General features: G+C 28.1%; 1 protein-coding gene across 1 annotated transcript; it reads left to right on the top strand.

Annotated features, from left to right (window-relative positions):
- LOC107626038 (disease resistance protein RML1B-like) lies at positions 13346-21617 on the top strand. The gene is made up of 5 exons (XM_016328809.2): positions 13346-13997; positions 18214-19309; positions 19396-19695; positions 19804-21190; positions 21292-21617. Exons 1-4 carry the CDS (start codon positions 13501-13503, stop codon positions 21154-21156), a joined length of 3246 nt encoding a protein of 1081 aa, XP_016184295.1. The 5' UTR covers positions 13346-13500; the 3' UTR covers positions 21157-21190; positions 21292-21617.

Genomic DNA, 22019 nt, shown 5'->3' with positions numbered 1-22019 from the left:
TGAATTTAAAATTTTTTTAATTGACAAGTTAGAATAGTAGACTAATGACTCTATGGTCAAGTAGTAAAGATAATTAAAAAAGATAATTTCACAACATCAAACATTTCAAATTCAAGCATATATTCAATCTTAACACTTTTAAGTCATGTCAAGTAATTAGAACAAGAAAAAGTATAAGGTATCAATATATTATCTATTAATTTATTGTCAATTATAGTTAATTATTATATTTTAAACACATATATAAAAAAACACATCCAAAAAATACATCTATAAAAATACATTTATTAGACACAGTTATAACAAAGACATTTTTATTAGATATATCCACAAAGATATTTTCATTAAACATAGTCATAAATAAAAGTTGGCAGAAGTTGGTAAAAATACTATTGGTACTGTAGCAACATTGTTAGAACAATCAGACTGATAATTAATGTCACCAAAAAATATATTTAAACAAAATTACTCTCAAGAATGAAATTATTTTAAAACTAATTAATTATTAGTTAGCTAGGAATGCGTAAAACTATTATTTAAAAAAAAAAGGTAAATTATTAAATTGGTCCCATTTGTTTAGGCGTAATCTTGTTTTGGTTCTTAAAGTTTAAAGTGTCTTATTTGAATCAAAAAAAGTTTCATTTAGCTTCAATGTAGTCCCACCGTGAGTTCAAAGTTAAATAATTAATGGAATGTCCTATATGACAGCAGTATAAGAATAAGATCGATAATCTGGAAAACAAGTACGAGCTCCAGAGGCAAAAAATCAACCGTATTTATTTATCATTTTTCTTACAATTTAAATGAAATATTTTCTATAAAACCAAGGAGAATGATAAATAAATGTATTGATGCATCCACGGTTGATTTTGTACCTTTAGAGCTTGTATTTGTTCTCTAAATTATCGACCTTGTTCTTGTACTGCTGTTATGTAGGACATTTCGTTAATTATTTAACTTTAACTTCACGGTGGGACTAAATTGAAGCTAAATGAATTTTTTTTTTATTTAAATAGGACACTTTAAACTTTAAAGATCAAAACAGAATTACGCCCAAACATAGAGGACCAATTTAGTATTTTACCCTTAAAAAAACAAAAAGCACATTTTATTCCATAAAATCTACTTAATATACTAAAACTGGTTTTCCCCCGGCTACTAAAGGTGACGTGTCGATCTCTCATGCCTCCGTTTTCCCTCCAAAACGAATAAATTTTTTTTCTATTCTAATTATCGTTATTATTCAATAATAATAATAATAATAATAATAATAATCTTTTCTTTAATTAAAACACTCATCTAATTGAATTAATATAAATATTTAATGAAAATAAAGGATAAATTTTTTACTTTGAAGGATAATACAATCGAATATTCTTGAAGATTTTAAAGTTGTAAGTATATATTCTTTCTATATTAATATACGCATGCATATTACCTCCTTTTTTTCATAAATGGAAAATAACATTTACCCGTTAAATTTGTTAGTTACTCAATCGATTCATCTTATTTATTGTGATTGAGATTGATATATAAACAAAGATTTTTTTTCTTCCATTAATTTTAGTAAAGAAATTCATGACGTAAAATAAAATAAAATAAAGTTAGTATCTACTTTTTTTCTCAATATTTTTTATATTTACGGTAAATATTAAATATAGAAATTTTTATATTTATTAATATTAATTATTGATTATTTTTTCATAAATAAATTATATTATAATTTTATGTTAAAGTCATTCTTCTATTTGCTTTTACTAATTTATTATCTAACTATTATATAAAATTAAAACCGTATTAATAAATTTAATATTAAAATTAATTTGGCTTTTTATTATTTAGAGTGTTTTTCAATCAATAATTTTATACTCTTTATTTTTTTTTCAGTTTCATTTTGAATTTTAATTTAGTACACAAAGGTAGTGAAATTTCATTGATACTGAAATAAAGTTTCAAAAGGGTCCATAAGGTAGAATAAGTAAAATAATGTGATACCCACATTGCAACATCTAAATAAAACAACTTAGAATCTAAAATATTTATCTTTCTCTTTCTCACCGTCTATTATATTATCTATTCTATCTATTCTATTATATAAAAATCGAATTTTTACCTTTAATGATAGAATCAACATAGCATGCTTCTACTTTATTTTGTTTAACTCATTAAAGACAATTCATTATGATGAATTAATTATATCAACTAATTGATTTGAATAGATATTTAAGTATCACACAATTTAAAATTAGGTATATTAATTATTTGATTTAATTTTTATGATATATAAATTTAAGAAATAAATTAAAATAAGATAATTTATTACTTATTTAAATTGAATACAACAAATATAAATTAATTTAGTTAAAAATTTACTATTTTCTAATCTTCTATACATAAAAATGACAAAACAAAATTATAAAAATAATATTTTTATCACTTTTGCTATTTTAATTTTTTTTTTTGCTTTTTTATGTATAATTTTATTTTATATTAACTTTGTTTATTTAATAATAAAATATACTCATATTAATTCTATCATATAATAATATATTTTTCTCCTATATTAATCGAAGAATTTTAATAGTTATCAACTACATCTAATAGAATAACTAAGAAGTGAGAACTACGAGAAGTTAAACCTAGGTTCAAAATGTTGAAACAAAGAAAAGAAAACGGTGGATATATGATTAGAGAAAAATGTATAATAATGACAAAATATACTAAAATTGGATTTTTTCTCCAACTAATAAAAGTGAGGTGTTAATTTCTCATGAATTCATTTTTTTCTCTAAAATGAAATCATTATTTTCTTTTCTAAATTTATTTTAGAAAAATATATTTATTATAATTATATTACAATTAACATTTAACGAATAATGCATGATTATACTAATTTAGAGAAATATTTTTATTATAATTATATAAAATCAATATTTAATACATTATCAACTAATAAAAGTGAGGTACAATTCCTCATGAATTCATTTTTCCTCCAAAATGAAAGCACTATTCTCTCTTCTAAATTATTTTAGAAAAATATCTTTATTATAATTTTATTACAATATTACAATTAGCATTTAATGAATAATACATAATTATAATAATTTAGAAAAATAAAGTCCAGTAATTTATCTTCCGACTGCACACGTGTGTAGAATAACTTTTAAGAAGGAGTCATGTATAGTAAATACGGTCGATGATTGTAAAACTGTATGCTAATATTGATATAATATTATTTTAAGTATATGTTTTGCAGGCATCAAAGAAAAGTGTTGAGTTGTTTTTTAGTAGATTTAAATTATTTATTGTTTATTAGAGAATTTTGTGCATTAGAATTCTCTAATAATTTATTATTTATTTTGAGTTAATTTTGATATGTTCTTACTTGACAGTAAAACAACATATAAAAATTTGTTGGTGGGTCTAAGTATTATTAAGTTATTTATGGTCACATTGAGTATATATGTTTGATTTATTGATGAAAGTAGATTACTAAAACCAATTAATAACTATTTTAGGATTAATATATTTAACACTAAATTAATAAAAAACAAATAAATCATAACATTATATTTTTATTAATCAAATTATTATAATTTAAATTAATCTTAACAAAATAATTTAAAATTATAATTTTAATCTTATCACGTGCATGACACGGGTTAATACAAGTTTAAATAACAACTTTAATCTTATCACGTGCATGGCATGGTACGGATTAATTGTTCTTCATTTTGAGCTGATTTTGATATTTTCTTACTTCACAGTAAACCAACATATAAAACTTTGTTGGTAGATTTAAGTATTACTAGATTATTTATGGTCATATTGAGTATATATGCCTGATTTATTGAAAAAAGTAGATTAAATAACTATTTTATAGTTAATACAATTAACACTATATTAAGAAAAGAAAAACAACGCATACAAGTTATTCTTTTATTAATTAAATTATTATAATTAAAATAAAATTTAACATAACAATTTAAAATTATAATTTCAATCTTATCACGTGCATGGCACGGGTGATTAAACTTGTTATGTATTAAAAAAGAGTTTAATTTTGATACACAAAATTAGTATTGTAAAACACTGTATTCCATTTTGTATATACATTAACTCATTGGCCAATAATAAATCTTTAAATGGAATTTCAGTCTACAATAAATTAGTCTTTAATCTATCAAACTATTAGAAAATATTGAAAAAAATAAAAAAACTAGACGTGCATCAAAACTAATTCATATATATATATAACCATATGTATTGTCCTGAATAACCGTCAAAACTGACCCTCACAAGCATCGTGCCCCCTATTTTCTCTCTTTATCCTATTTCATCCTTATATCTTCATCTTCATCTATAACAATATATAAAGCGGATTAGGGATGGCAAAATTCCCCGAGACATGGGGATTCCTGCGGGGACTGCCCCGAATGGGGATCCGATTGTGGGGAATTTTCCCCACGGGGATGGAGATGGGGGACAAAATTCCCCCGAAGCAGGCGTGGGGACCTGAGCGGGGATCCCCGCCCCATCCCCGCTATTCCCCGAAATTTATGAATTCCTTAAATTTTCCTTAATAGTTTATTTCTCATATATGTTTTTTAGTCATTTCTCACACACATATATAGAAACCCAAAACTCATAATCTTTATTTGCATAACCCTTCTTCAATTCAAAGATCCCTAAGGCTGTCCATACTCTATCTAACCTCTCTGCAGCCACCCCCTCGTCATCCTTCTCACCGAATCGTCACACCTCACTGTGCCATCACCCTTATCGCGTCGTAATTTCTATTTGCGGCATTCTTTTTCATAACTCTGCCGTCGTGTCCATTCTCCTCTCTGTTGCCACGTCTCTTACCTCGTCTACTGTTTTGTCCTTTGACTCGTCGTTGCGTCCCCCTATTGCGTTATTTCGAGAGAAGTCACCATCGTATCATTTAGACTTTTTGTATAAAATCTTGCAGTTTTTGTATAAGATAGATACTTGCAACTCTATTATATGAAAATTAATAATTAGTTAGAATTATTATGTAGATGGGGAATGGGGTCCCCGCGGGGAATGGGGCCCCGTGGGGAATGGGGATGGGGATCAATATTCCCCCACGGCGGGGAATGGGGCGGGGATGGGGAACAAATCTGAGGGCGGAGATGGGGAGCAGGGAGGCATCCCCCGCCCCCGCCCTGCCCCATTGACATCCCTAAAGCGGATAGAGGAGTTTGGTATCCAATTCTTTTTTTCCTATTTTACCCTTATCTTTATAATATAAAATTACCTACTCGATACTCACGTTCTATAAATTCTGCATTAATCCACGAGAGAATTCTGTAACTGCTTCATTTTCAATCGTGATAGAAATTTAAAAAACTGCTGCACTTTCAATCGTAAAGTAAGATTATAAAAACTGCTCCACTTGCGATTGTTTGTTTTTCTTTTCGTCTTTTTACCTTATGTTATGATAGACTAATAGAAATGAAAAATTCAATAAATCAACAATCATGGCAACGTCGACCCACTTGTGCAGGATATGTTAGGCGAAGAACACAGAATATGAGCGACAACAACACCTAGCTAGAAGACGTACAACTTATCGGAAGATGATTCGACAAAGAAAATAAGTTGCCATATCAACTTATACAACTCCTATCCCAACTCCATTGTTAAGCACAGGTAGAGTTACCGATTAACTAAAAATATAGGAGTAATCCGATTAACTACAATTAGACAAATGGCTAGAGCCACTAACCATCCTCAATTGTTACAGGTAACATATAACATGACATGTATAATGATAAGTTTTAATATTGCCCTTGATGAGAGAGGTGTTTTATTAAAAGAAATTCTTCTGTACAATCGTCAGTTACTTAATATAAAAAAAACTTCCACCAATTTCAAACAGCAAATTCATTAAAAAGTTTTCTATTGGATCTAAATCATTATTGCGAATTTTCAAAGAATAAAAGTAAAATAGTTTAAATATGTTTATTATTAAAAAAAATTTCATACAGTTATGTTGAATAAAAAAAACTTCTACATATCTTTCACCATTACTTCATTAAAAATTTTTGATTGGATGTAAATTATTCATGCGAAATTTTTGCGATGGATATGCTTTTGAAAGAATAAAAGTAAAATAGTTTAACAGGACAATATTTTTTTAAAAAAATTACATAAAAAATTTATACCAATTCACTCTTAAATAAAATCAACATAAATATATATTTATCAATTTCTTAAAATTTATATTAATTATTAAAATAATGATATAATGAATGTACTCCTACAAAAAAATGAAAATAACTTCGTAACTATATTTTTTGTTAGAAGGAAACATAACTCAATAAATGTAAAGTCTAATTTAAATAACTATAGTTAAATAAAATAATTTTTTTCATTATTCTTTTCTATATGTATCTATTTTTTTAGTTTTTATCTTTATTTCTGTGCTTTATTTTAATCTATAACAATATCTATTGAAATATTAGAAATTTTGGTGTCCAAATTTAAATTCCAATATTATCTTTATTGAGAAGAAATGTTTATTACTAAAAGAAAATCTTTTGTACAACCGTTAGTTACTTCACTTAAAAAAACTTCCACCCATTTTAAACAGCAACTTCATTAAAAGTTTATGTAAATCATTGTTAAAAATAAAATAGTTTAAACATGATAATTTTGTCACTGTTAAATAAAAAAAATTTACCCATTTTTTCACAATAACCTCATCAAGATTTTTCTATTAAAGGTAAATTATTGGTGCAGATTAAAATAGTTCAAATGGGTTATTTTTTAAAAAATAAATTTACTCAGGATATTTTTTCTTTTCAAATTATTATCATACTCTTTTTAACGTACTCAATTTCTACATAACATATAATGTCAATTGTCGTTCAAATTTAAATTCTAATATTGTCTTTAACGAGAGAGGTTTATTATTAAAAAAATTTATCCTATACATTAGTTAGTTACATTGAATAAAAAAATTTCCATACATTTTTTTACAGTAACTCTGTTAACAGTTTTCTTTTGGATGTAAATTAGTCATGCAAATTTTTTATTATTGATATGCTTTGTAAAGAATAAAAGTAAAATAGTTTAACAAAGGGAATATTTTTTAAAAAAAAATTACATAGTAATTTTATACCAACATATCATGATTTTCTTTGCATATAATATTCATTCTTCTAAGTTCATTTATGGAGTACCTTACAAAAATTATATTTAAGTAATTTTTTATCTTATAACTATTTTATATTTTGGAATTCAAAATTTTGTATTTTTATTTTTATTCAAGGTTTATTTTTATGTTTTATTTTAGTTTTGTTAATCAAAAAGTATTTATATTAGTTTTAATTTGTACTTTTTAGGATAAATAAAAAGATGGGACCTTTTTTGTAAATTAGATGATTGAAAAATTATTTATTATAGAAAAAGTTAAATCTATTTCTTAACTATAGGAGTAGATATAATTAACTCTTAAATGTGATCAAAATAAATATAAATTTATTCTATTTTTTAAAATTTATATTAATTATTAAAATCATGATATAATAGATGTACTACTATAAAAAAAAATGAAAATGACTTCACAATTATTTTTTTTTTGTTGAAAGAAAACATCACTCAATAACTGTAAAGTCTAATTTAAACAACTATAGATAAGTAAAATACATAATAAAAAAGGACATAAAATTTAACTTTTTTGTTATTTAGTGTAAAATTAAATATAATAAAATAAATCAATGTTCTCATACATAATGACATAAAATTTAAGATTATTCTTTTTTAGATCCATCTTTTTTTTTAGTTTTTATTCTTATTTTTATACTTTATTTTAATTTTATTAAACAAAAAAGTATTAATATAATTTAATTTTAATTTTTAACTTTTAATCATAAATGAAAATATGTGACTTTGTATGCATTAGATGATAAAAAAATACTTATAACAAAAAAAATTAAATTTACTTCTTCGTTATATTTATAGGAATGTAGATAATTCACATAAGAGTTACGAGATTTTTTTTAACTTTATTTTTAAAGTAGTATTTACCTTTTGAGTGTAATAATTACGAACTAATATACAGTGGTAACTAATTGCTATTGAAGAGAAGGTAGAAGGAGAATAAAAATGGAGGAAGGAAGAGAGAACAAGACAATATAAAAGTGGTGATGAACTAACAATGCACATGTGGATAGATAATAGTAAAAAAAAAGAATAATAAAATTAAAAATTAAAAATTTTAAAAAAATAATAAAACTAAAGATAATTTAAAATGTTAAATATAAAATTATAAGAAATAAAAATAAAAAAGATAATACTAAAGTTTGGTGTCCAATTTTTATAGACACCATTTGCCCTCAAATAATTCATTTTACAAATCAAATTTACGGATAAAATAGTAATAATACATTTTTGTTTATAATTAAAAAAAAATTATTAACCCATTAAATAACTGCTGCAATCGTGAGGAAAATAAATAACTGCTCCACTTACAAATATTCCTCACTGTTGTCGATCCTTTTTTTCTGCATCTTGCTGCTATCTTTTGGTTCTGACATGTATTTACTTACTAAGAAAGGGACACCTACAAATCATCGCGAGAGAATTTGACAAGGAAGTTGATACAATTTCTATGCCAATTCCATTGCCAAATACAGGTACCTTTTGAAAAATAATAATAGACGTTATGAGTACTAATTTTTAATTTTTAAAAAAAATTCAAAGGACAAGTACTCTTTATCTTATTCCATTTTTACATCTAAAGTTTGTATTTTTTTTTGTATAATTATAGATCGAGCACTACTACTCAAATATATTCTATATTTATTAAAATTTATCAATATTTTTTTTGCATTGTTTGATACGTATTATCAAAGTCTATGTTTATTAATTGATACGTATTATTAAAGTCTATGTTTATAATTTTCTAAACTATCTAAACTATTAATTATGTAGAGTATTAAATTTGACATTTATTTATAAAGATTTTCTTCTTATTTTATCCCTGTTTTCTTTTTATTAAAAATTGGCTTTATCATATGACAGGACTTAAAATTTAAAAACATATTCAATTCTTTTTATTTTATTTTATTTTCAAAAACTGGCTTTAACCCACGACAGATTTAAAACTGATTCACCTTCAACCACGACAGAATTTAAAGTTGATTCACTTTCAATAAAAAAAACTATTAATACGTACTCAATTTAAATACACTTTCGATACTTTATTCACTTTCGATAACAAAAAACAAAAACTTCTGCGCCTTCAATCGTACTTTACTCAAGAGAGTTAAATATCTGTTTCACTTTCAATCATGCTCTTGCAACCTTATGTTCTGACAAATATAATTGGAAAATTCAACGAATCAGCAATCATATTATATCAACTAATATAATTTCTATTCCAAATCCATTGTCAAGTATATAATTAACTACAATTAGACAAATGATAAGAGCCACCCATTATCATCATCATCATCATTTTGTTTCAGGTAACATAAAACTTAACATGTCTTATGATAATTTAATTTTTTTCGACTATAAATTCAATTTTTGCTTAAAATCTGTATTCTACTCTTTGAAAAATCTAGAATTGAAAGCGCATGATAATGAAATTGGTCCAAATGACAGACGTCATAGTAACATAATTGGTTGGTATTCTATAACAAAATTAATTAAATTAATATACACTATTTATATATTTCTGATGCTTATTATTTAACTTAAAAAAATTACATATATAACAGAGCACTCCTTAATAAAAAATACAAAAAGTTACTAGAATTTGGTGTCCAATTTTTTTTACAGCAACTAAATAACAATTTTCAAAATTATTGATTTGAAAGAAGAATCAAAAGCAATTCAAAATTATGTTATAACTTCAAAGATAATCAACATAAGAAAAACTCGTAGAACAAAGCATTTCGATCAATAACTCAACAAATTCATGCAATCCACAAATCCAAATACAATTCTATAAGGGAATCAGATAATAACCCATGGCAAACACCGATCGAATCTTCTAAGTAATGCATGAGATATTGACGTCAAGAATCATAGAGAACAACGTGAAGATAAAAAAGATTAAAGCATACATTCACAAAAGTGAGAAAGATTAGCATTAGCTACAAGGCAGATATCGCGAACCAAACCGAAACTGAAGTCATTGCAAAAGCAAGTTTGAGAAAAGCTACAAAATGATAAGTCAAGATTGGGTACAAAGGGACAGGAGTAGTAAGAAGTGGCGGAAGACGCATGATCACAATCAAAAGACAACAATGACACATAGGACAAAGATGACATTCCTATAGGCCTCTGATATTGCCACAATTTGTATAAATAGACGCGCTTCTATTTATACAATTGTGATTCTACCATAGGATGCTCCTTATTGAAATAAAAGCATGTTGTAGTTGGAGTTCATTCAATTGTAGTAGGCAAACTTATTTTAATAGACAAGTATGTTTATTAGAGAAAAAGAAGCACACGCTATATATGCTAACTTAATTTAAAAAAAAAAAAAAAGCAACCAACCACACGGTATGGTGACTTAAAACTTTTGAACTGGAATATAAAGAGGGAAAGAACATAGAAATTGTAATACACAAAGGGATATAGAGACACGGCGTGTATTAATTGAATGAGTGGAGCCCATATATAAACAAGTTACTCACATGATCTTCTTAGAGATTGCCATGTAAATGATTGATAATTTATTCAAATATATTAAATTATTTATTAATTTTATAAAAAAAATAATTATATATGAATTTTTACCTAATAACATACCTAACCATTTTTTGGTAATAACTACTAATAAAGTTATTTAAAGGATTTTATTATAAATTTGAATTCAAAATATGAACTCAATTCTAATTTTTAAGGTTATAGTGATATAATATAAAATTGAGTAAATAGTATAGAGACAAGAGGTAATAAACCTGAAATTTATAACAAATGACAAAAGTTTCTTGATGGTAACCACTTGGAAATTGCCATAAAAATATAAAACCAAAAGCGTGTTGTTTTTATATTTTGTTTCTATTTTCTGTCTCACATTTTTGGACCCATTTGCGAAAGATACAATAACCGAGAGAAATGAAGAATAAAATAATAATAGAACCGATAGATATAAAAGAGGAAGCAGGTTGTGGAAGAAGCTAACATGACTTTATTAGTTTGGGGTTGATTTATTAATTTATATATTTTTTAAATCAAATAATAAATCATTAGAATAATTAAATATATAATAATAGAATAATCAAATATATTTATAATAATATAATAAAAAATTAAAATAATAAATACATATTTTTATATATTAATTAATTGATTAGTGATTGATTTTTAATATATAGATAGAATGATTGGTATATTTTGATCATGTTGCATCACGGCAATGAAGAAAAGTTGAGAACAGCAGCATTAAGCAAAATGAAATACAAAAGATCACCACTAAACGCGTAAAAACAACATACAGACTCTGTGCTTTCACACCATATATTTTACATAAATGAACCCCACACACATATTTTGGGGGATTATTCTATTCACTTACAAGTTGGTTCTCCATTAATAATGTTTATGTAATTATGTAATTATTATTTGCTAACACTATATCGAGAATTTTGGAATTCAAAATTTTGTGATTAAGATTATTCTTTTTTTATTTTTTTTTAATAAATACTTTTATTTATTAAAACTTATTTAAATACGTTTTTTTAAAAAATATTTTTATTAAAAAAGTAAATTATTTATTTTTTTTAAATTAATAATACCTTATTTTTAAAAAAGTAGAAACAAGATATATTTTTAATATTTAAAAATAATTTTTAAAAAACTTATTTAAATATAAAATAACTTTTGTATGTAAAAGTTTTCTTTTCAAAAGATAAAAAAAATAAATATTTTTTTTAAAAGCTAATTCAAACTCACCTTTAATCTCTTAAAAAATCTTTTCGTTTTTAGTTTAATGACTTGCGAGTCATTCTCCAGTCTCCACGACACTAATACATAACTGTCCTTGTCGATTCAACCTTAGAGTAGGACCAACTATCCAACTTTTTATTTTTTTATTGTTTGTACAATTGAGAGATTTTTAAAACCAAAAATAAAAATATTTTATGTCTGGATTTACTTATAAAAGTACATTTTATTAGAATAAGAAGTAATTTAATTACTTTAATAAGAAATATGTAAGCACCTTTTATCAAAATTACAATTATGGTCATACGGAATAAAAAACTATTTGGCATTATATGCTATGTTTGAAAAGTATTGTTCTGTATTATTTATATAAAATAGAATAATTACATAAGTTATTAATAAAAAAACATGTTATATTATTAACACTTTAATTCAAAATAAATTCTTTTAATAATAATATGAAATACATATAACAAAATTTTGTATACACATATTACTGCGTGCACACACCAAAGCAATTTAAAAAAAAAAATTAATGTTTTAGTTTTGTTACTGTCTGGCCCAAACTCTTCACGGGTTGGCCCGACCCGGGCGCCATCCAACCCGAACGGTTAAGGGTGAGGCGCCCCGCAACCGACCCGGACACGCGTCCCAGACAGCTTACTTACAGCTGTGGAGAAAACGCCTCGGAGAAAGTGGGTCTGTTCTTGTAGGGCCCACCTCTGACACAGTATATAAGGAGAAAGTTTTACCCTTCCCCCAAGGTACGTCACACATTATTCTACCCCCTTTCACCTGCACATTTACTGACTAGAGCGTCGGAGTGTCTTTGCAGGTGACACTCCTTCTCCACAAGAAGTGCTCGGGACCCCGCCTACACCAGACCGACAGTTCACGACGAAACGAGACCTCTCATCACCAACCAGGATACCAACCCGATCCGTCCGGTACCCGACCTACCGAACAAGTTTTAACAAGTAATAACCAATTATAATTTTTTTTTTAAAGATGAGTGTCATAGAAAAATCTCACATTAAAAGTATTATTATTTGTATAGTTTTACATTTAAAAGGTATGAATTCTTTTAATAGAAAAACTTATCTTTCAGCAGAAATATAGGAATACATTAGTAAATTAATATTTTTTTTTTAAAAAAAATGTTCAAATAGATAACTCAGGAATACATTAGTTATGTGCTTTTCAAAAATTGTAAAAGAAAAAATTTTTCTTCCTTACTTTTTTTTTAAAAAAAAAAAGTACAAATAAAAAACTCAAAATATAAAATAAGTATTTAATTTTTTAGTACTTCTTATTCTTGTATGTCTTAAAATGAGGATCATATATGAAGAGGAATCAACCAAGAAAAGTAAAGCAAAGCTATCTCTATTATGATTTTAAGTTTTAAGTTTTAACAAGGGAGAGGAATCAACCAAGAAACAACCAGGAAGAACCTAGCCACCTCGTTATTATTATGGTTGACTGCTTGACTTCACTTGGCTCTTTATAAAACCTTAGGCTTTAGCCAAGAATTACACGACACTAACAAACACACACACAAAACATTCGATGGCATATTCTCCTTTCTCTAGTTCATCTGCTTTCAATGTTCCTCTAATCAAACATGATCTCTTCGTCAGTTTTCGAGGAACAGACATTCGCACTTCTTTTCTTAGTCATTTGGCAACAAACTTGAAGCGTAATCAAATTGATTTCTTTGTTGACGATGAAAAGCTTCATCCTGGAGATGAGATTTCATCCACCCTCCTTCGAGCAATCGAGCAATCATACATTTCATTGGTCATCTTCTCGGAACACTATGCTTCTTCAAGATGGTGTTTGGAGGAGCTTGTGAAGATTATTGAATGCATGGAACAGTATAAAAGGATTGTGATACCTGTTTTTTATAATGTTGATCCTTCTCATGTAAGGCATCAAAAAGGAACTTTTGCAGAAGCTTTTGATGTCCACAAAAAGAGATATGAGGAGGAAATTATGCAGAATTGGAAATCTGTTCTCGAGAAGACGGCAAATTTATCTGGAATTCATTATCCATCGAAATATCGGTAAATTTTTTCATCCATAAAAATATATGCTTTTGTTATTTAGTCTCTTTTAATGTTTGTTATTTAATTTTATATGTATTACCCTTATAGTGAGTTCATCACTGCTCTTACATCAAATTAGTTTACTTTAAATAGACTAATAGAGAAATCATATATTTTTAGGTAAAAAAATTCAATTTTTTTATTTTTTTTATTTCTTATAAATCACTTCTAATATTAAAGTTAAAAATGTATAAAAAAGTGTACACAAAAATACAAATAATATTCTTTCTTTAAGTATTGTTGGCTAAAATTTAAATTAAAAAAGAGAGAGGAGAGAGAGAGATATGTACTACTATCTAGCAAGCAGCAATCATAGCAACTAGGAAGGAATATACATAGGTGAGTTTTATCGTATCCCTCTTAATTAAGAATAAAAATTATTCTTTCTAGTTGATTTTATTTGAATTTAATTTAATATTATATCATTAATCAATAATTAATAAATTATATTTTAAATCTCAATATTCATATTTGTATACTTTTATTTAAAATATTAATTAATTTAAAAATATATCACAGTTTATCTTATTCTAGAATATCCTTTTAATTATTTATAAAAGACTAGAATATTATTTTGAGTAATGTTACAAAAGATTTAGAGCATCGTTTTTAACATTATAACAAAAACAACCTTTTAGTATTAATAAAAAACTAAAATACCCTTTTAAGTTAAAGATTATTAAATGATATTAGAATTAAAATTTGAATAGAATTTTAAAAATATTAAATTATCCCTATAATTAATTTTTAAAAAAAATTAAATCACTTTTTAGGATTAAGTTTTATAAACACTAAATATCCTTATATATATGACTAATTAATATTGTTTGATTGTATGAAAAATTAGGTATTTAAATTTAATTTTAAAATGATTAAAACACGGAAAGAGTTCATTTTAAGAAATTAAAATACCTTTCGATCGAGAATTAATTTTAAAAGACTAAAATATTTTTATAATTAATTTTCTAAAGACTAAATAATCTTTTAGGATTAATTTGAAAAATATTAAAATACTATAGGATGAATAAAGATTATTTGGTTTTATTAGAAATAAGGAACTTGACTTTAATAATAAAAAGACTAAAATAATACCTTCTAGAATTAAAGTTGTTTAATTGTATTAAAAAATTGAATTTGATTTTAGAAAGATTAAAATAAAATAACTTTATAGTTAATTTTGAAAATGATGAATTTGGAAAATTCTAATTTAATTTTGATGATGAATAAACATTATTGAAATAATTAATTACAAAATTATTAATTGATGGTTTCAGTGGCTAAGAGAAGGGGGGGTTGAATCTTAGCCCCCTTTTTGCTTCTGAACACTTGCTGACCTAAGAGACCAATTCAGAAAACTTTTTGTCTTTTTATCTCGTTACTGGCCACGAGACTTTTTCTTTTGTCTCGTCCCTAATCACGAGACTTTTCTTTTTGTCTCGTCACTTGGCACGAGATATTTTTGGTTTTTGCTCCTGTGCAGTAGAAACAGAAATGGAGTAGAGAAGAGAGAAAGTTACACCCAGATATATCCTGGTTCAGCTGCTAAGTGCAGTGCAGCCTACATCCAGTCTCCATCACAAACATGATGGAATTTCACTATAATCATCCTGATTACAATCTGTAAAGTGCTAACCCAACTTACAAGGGGATTCCTATAGAATCATGAAACACAACATAGATGAACAAAGGAACTCTAAGACATCTATGGCTTTTTCTTTTAATTTTTCACTCTCTGCCTTTTTCCGCTCTATGGCTTTTTCATTACAAACCTCACTGTTTGCCTTTTTCCATGAGACTCAAGACATGACAAAATTAAACAGAAAAATACTAAACAGAATACATTGAAGGAGAAGAAAATCTGTAAGCTTAGGTAGCTCTGAGAATCCTGTGCCTTGCACTCTCACTGCTTACTTCTAACTCCTTGCTCCAAACAGTGGTTGTTCTCCCTTTTTATAGAAGAGAGAAGCCTCCACATTTGAAGCCAAAACCCAAGCCAACTTCTTCTTCTTCAAGAAACAGAACCGGTTCGGCCACATAGAGAGAGAAGAGATAACCATGCAAAACCCAACATGCAATTACCTCTAGTCCTTTCTTGGTCACCATTCTTCATCAATCCAAGCTCTCCATCCTTGGCTTGCTCTCCAAGATGAATTTCTGGCCCTTGATGTTTCATGATGATGATGACTTCATCTGCTTCAATCTCTGCCTCTACCATCACTTCGCCACTCTAGCTACTTCCTGTGGTGGTTGAGCAGAATCAAAGACAAGTCATGCCTCCAAGAGTCTCCTCCTTGCTGGCCGAATCTTCTTCTTCCTTTTTGAGCATGAAGAGCTCAAGATTTCTTCACCAAATCTAACCATATTTGGTGAAAATCTCAGCCACATCATACTTTTATTTTGGTATGTTTTCTTGCCATCATTGTGATGGTCTTGTAGCTTGCTCTTTCTTCACTTCGGTAGCTCAATGTAGCTTCCATGGCACCCATTGTTTCCTGTATAATAACCGAAGAAGAGAAGCAAATAGAGAGAGAAGAGAGAAATTTGAAAAGCATTGAATTAGGAAAGAGAATGAGATTAAGTGAAATGATTCTTTCCTTGCTGAGTAGCGTGTAGCCATAAGTGCTACAATCAAATCAAGTGTCTTGTTTTCTCTCTCATAGTTTCCATGCGATAAATGACAATGTAATGAATTTTGGAATCCATCACATGGTGAAATGCTTGGATCCGTTGGAAGCATTTTTGCTTTCTTTTTCTATTGGTTTCGGATCATGCATGAGGAACTCTCATCACATATGAACTTGGGCTTAGTTGCAACAATCATTTAACCTGGTCCAATTAATAACATTTGCTTTCCTGATGAATATTTTTCGGATCATGCATTGAGCAAACATGAAAGCATTCATTTTGGGCTTGTAGCAATAATAACTCAATCTGGCCCATGGAGCACAATAAACAATTCAGCCATATTAAACCAAAACTAAATATAATTGGGCTTGCATCAGAATTTTGTTTTTGGCCCAATCAAAATCTGTATCACAAAAATTATTAGTTAACATATGTGTAATCAAATTAATAATTTTGTAATTAATTATTTTAATAATGTTTGTTCATCATCAAAATTAAATTAGAGTTTTCCAAACTCATCAAAAAAGATTTAATTACCTTTTTAAAATTTAATTTGTTTAATTGTATTATAAATTTAAAACATGAGATACTAAAAGATCCTCTTAATCATATTTTAAAAAACTAAAATACCTTTTCAGGATTAATTTTAAAAGACTTTATAAATGGTTTAATTATTCTGTCGATACCTATAGTTTCATCGAATTTTTAATTAGGTCCCTATACTTTTTTTTATATTCGTTTTATTTATCGAAATATTCTGTTAATTCCAACTTTTTGTTACGACAAAACTTAATTACAAAATCTGATATAGTATAAAGACTTAATTAAAAAAATATATATAAAAATCTAATTAAAAATTCAGTAAAATTATAAAAATCGAGCAAATAATTAAACCTATATAGTAGACTAGTAGTGTACTAGTGTCTGAAATATCTCCAATAGTCTCACTTTCTTCTTTTTTTAGTTATTGTTCATTATTTTGGAGAAATCCACATTCTTGTGTTGTTGTCCTATTCGGCTAATTTTTTTTTAGAAATGGATGAGCATGCTGTTGTATTATCTATCTAAATTTCGTGACATGCGCGGATATAGATCTAGTTTCATACTAAATTGTACAAATAAACAGAATTATGCATTCACCTTAAGTTGGTCATATCTGTTTCAATTGAGAAAAGCAAACTGACAAAGATTTGCATGATTTTCATACTCTGTTGGATGAGAGTAAATGCACATTAGAATAAGAAACAGCAATAAATAATACTATTTAGTTACTTTAGATATTAAAAAAGTTAGCTACACATGGAAAAAAAATTCACTTTTATGAAAAAAAAAGTTAAAAATTAATTTAATATATTTTACTAAATATCTAAATTGCTTGATATAATTAGTATTAAAATATAAATTCACTAAAATCACCAGCTTAAACTTGCTCATTTTCTTTTTTATTACTCGTCTCCATTATTATTGTTTTTTTTTCCCTCTTCTTATTCTTGTCTAATTTTACTTGTACTATGATATACTTTCTCCTTTTCTTTTCCATATACGATAGAAATGAATCAGAACTCATCCAAGATATTGTCAAGAATATTTCGGAAAAATTGTCGCATCTTTTTTCAAATGCACCCCAAGACCTTGTCGGAATTGATGAACATTTTAAATTTTTTCAACCTTTAATGACAATGGAGTCTGATGAAGTTCGAACGGTGGGGATTTGGGGGATGGGAGGCATAGGTAAAACAACAATTGCTAGAGCAATATTTGATAGATATGCCTCTCGATATGAAGGTTGCTGCTTTCTAGAAAATGTAAGAGAAGAGTCACAAAAGTCTGGTAAACACAGCTTATATGAAAAACTTATTTCTGAACTACTTGAGGGAGAACATCTTGTGAAGGGATCAACCCATGCAAGATCTATTGATGTCAAGAGAAGGTTGAGTCGGAAAAAGGTGCTCATAGTGCTTGATGATGTGGATGCATTAGACAAGTTAGATTATCTAACAAGAGAATCAATCTGTCTGGGAGCTGGTAGTAGGGTCATTGTAACAACAAAAGACGAGCAAATTCTAATTGCCAATGAAGGAGTGGATATAAGATACAAGGTTTGGGGATTGAGCTTTGAGAGTTCCCTTGAGCTTTTTTGCTTAAAAGCCTTTCACAAAAGCTATCCTGAACATGGATATGAAGAGCTTTCAGAAATGGCAGTTAATTATACAGAAGGCATTCCATTAGCATTGAAAGTATTGGGATCCTTTCTACACTCAAGGAGCATAAAAGAATGGGAAAGTGCATTGAAAAAACTCAGGGTTCATCCCAATGTGGACATCTACAATGTCTTAAAATTGAGTTATGATGGTTTAGATGATTTAGATAAGAATATATTCCTTGACATTGCATTCTTTTTCAGAGGAGAATACAAGGATAATGTTATAAGCTTTCTAGACTGTTGTGGTTTCTTTGGCGACATTGGTATAAGCACTCTTGAGCGTAAAGCTCTTATAACTATTGTTGGCGATATAATAGATATGCATGACTTGATACAACAAATGGGTTGGGAAGTCGTTCGCCAAGAATCAAATAAAAATTCTGGAAAGCTCACTCGAATAAATAAACCTGAAGATTTCTGCAACTTATTGAAAAATAGTGAGGTAAGGAAACGGTACACCTATTTTTGTTTTTGCTTGCATTAAACCATTACAGTAGCATTTTGTTAGTACTCTTTTTTGGTTTTCAGGAAAAAAGTTTAGTAGAAGGCATTATGATAGACTTGTCCCAAATTGGAGATCTACACTTGAAATCGGACACCTTTAAAAATATGCCCCATCTAAGATTTCTTAAGTTTTATGCTCCTTGGTTTCGAAGACAGTGCGAAGTCTATGTTCCCACAACCCTGGACCCGTTTCCTGCAAAACTCGTCTATTTGGAGTGGGATAGTTGTCCTCTGAATTCTCTACCATCAAGGTTTTGTGTAGAGAAACTTGTTAAGCTTAGGATGTGTAACAGTCAAATTTCTAAACTCTGGGATGGAGCACAGGTACTAATACTAATAGTCTAATATGAACTTCTTTTTTATCTGTTTTCTTTTGACTGGAAATCAAGGATTTTTGCAGAATATGATGAATGTATCTCTAAATTGTTATAGGATCTTGTGAATTTGATAGAGCTTGACCTTGGTAGATGTAAAAAGTTGGTAGAGCTCCCAGACTTCAGTAAAGCAACAAAGCTTAAAACGTTAAACCTTTTGTGTTGTGAAAATCTATGTCAACTTCATCCATCTATTTTATCCATCCAAACACTTGAGGAATTGTTCCTTGATGGTTGCAAAAAATTGAAGAGTGTAAAAGGCAACATAGCTTTGAAGTCTCTTACAAAACTCGGGGTTCAACTTTGCCCAAGTCTGGAGGAAATTTCGATATCATCAGAGAAACTGTGGCTTGCGTATTTGACTTATTTGAGAATTAAGAGTCTACCAAATGAATTCTGTTGCTCTATATATCTTGGGTATCTTTGTCTTAACGAATGCAGAGAGCTAATTGAGCTTCCACACAGCATCAAAACGCTATCAAGGCTAATGGGTCTTGACATAAGTGGTTGTTGTAGTCTTCGATCTATACCGGAGCTTCCACCATCTATTGAAGTGCTTCTTGCTAATGAGTGCACATCACTGGAAAGAATATTCAGTTTGAAAGCAGTATTTAGTTTGAATAGGAGATATATCTCCTTTGAAAATTGCGTGAAATTGGAAGAGGAGTCACTGAATGATATTATGGAAGATGCCAATCTCACAATATTCAGAAATGTTTTGTTTTGGTCAGCAGGTCGATATCAGATGATGAATTATCGTCTTTATCCTAGAATGGAAGCTCGTGTTCGTTATCCAGGGTACAAAGTTCCAGAGTGGTTTGGATGTCAGACAACAGAAGCGTCCATAACAATTGAACTTGATCAACCTTACTACCAGTTGTTGGGTTTCATCTTCTCTTGTGTTGTTTCTCAAAACTTACCTCCTCCTTTTTTTAATAAATGGGGTGTTCTCAATATCAGGTGTGAATACAGCCACTTCGGAGATGATGTAAAGCACACATTTCTAATTACAAGGTCAGAGTTCGTTCACGAAAGACAACGGATCTCTGAAGATCACGTTATTATTTGGACTTATCAATTTCCTGATGAAGACATGTTTAGGGAAATTGAAATGTGTGATGATGATGACAGTACTAGCAACCAAAAGATGTCATTCAGATTCAGTGTTGATAGACCTGATGAATATGGGAAGAGAGTAGAAGAAAGGAAAAAACAGGTTTTTATCAAAGGGTGTGGGGTTTTACCAATGTATGCCTCAACTGTCGTGGATGTCATTCAAAAACTTGAATTGGAGTTCGAGTTGAACCCTCATCATAACTCCATCACATGGCTGGGTGTAGACAAACTGAAAAGCAAGATGATCCGGAAGATTAAAGGAAAATCACATCGAACTCGTGAAGAAGTTGCATGACAAAGAATAGTGAAAGAAAGCTGCTTGATCAAAGGTATTATTAATCAGGCACATTCTAAGATGATTATAATTATATAGAGTGTGCACATTTAATTTGAGATGTTATTGAAATGTACTTATTTTATTCATTTGCAGAGTAATCTGGATTTAAAAGGCAGCAGGGGGAGTACTACCACTGCATTTAATTTTCATTTTCAACATCAGCAAAAGATTCATGCCTCTAATTCCACTTTGGACTAGTATTTGAAAGTTTGTAGAAACAGATGCACCCGCATTCACTTTTGTGATCTTGTAAAACTCTTATTTGATTTGTGTATCCTAATGTAATTGAACAATTTTTGTCATGATTCTTGGGAATGCCACACTTTTGTCATGATTCTTGGGAATGCCACACTTTTTTCTGAAGAAGAGGCAAACAAACTACATACATGCTCCCCTGTTTATTTTTTTATATTTTAAATTAGAAGACATCAATAATTTACATTAGTGAGGAGTTTCTATTCTTAAGGTTCAATTTATGTATTACTGCACGTAAAGCCTTCTCAAAATCACGCGATTTTAATTTATTATGGTACTTCTAGCATTCAATCAAAGGTTCTTGTTTCAATTTTAATAGCATGATACATTTTCATTAATTATATAGATTCTGTTAGCAGGCATGAGTATATGGTTTGAGTAATCATTTAAGCCCCGAAACCAATATAATACGACCAATAATCCAAGCTTGCCTCCATTGAATTTTCAAGAAATGCATCATTACCAAGTTTTATTTCTCTGTCTCTCGACCTACATATACACACTCTCATTATTGTTGCTCAACTGCAGCCCCAGCAGTGTAAATAGAATCAACTTCATTTGTCTCT

Source organism: Arachis ipaensis, chromosome B02, assembly GCF_000816755.2.
Source record: "Arachis ipaensis cultivar K30076 chromosome B02, Araip1.1, whole genome shotgun sequence".
NCBI lineage: Eukaryota > Viridiplantae > Streptophyta > Magnoliopsida > Fabales > Fabaceae > Arachis > Arachis ipaensis.
The sequence above is the reverse complement of the archived record's forward strand: the minus strand, read 5'-3'. Positions and strand labels throughout refer to the sequence as shown.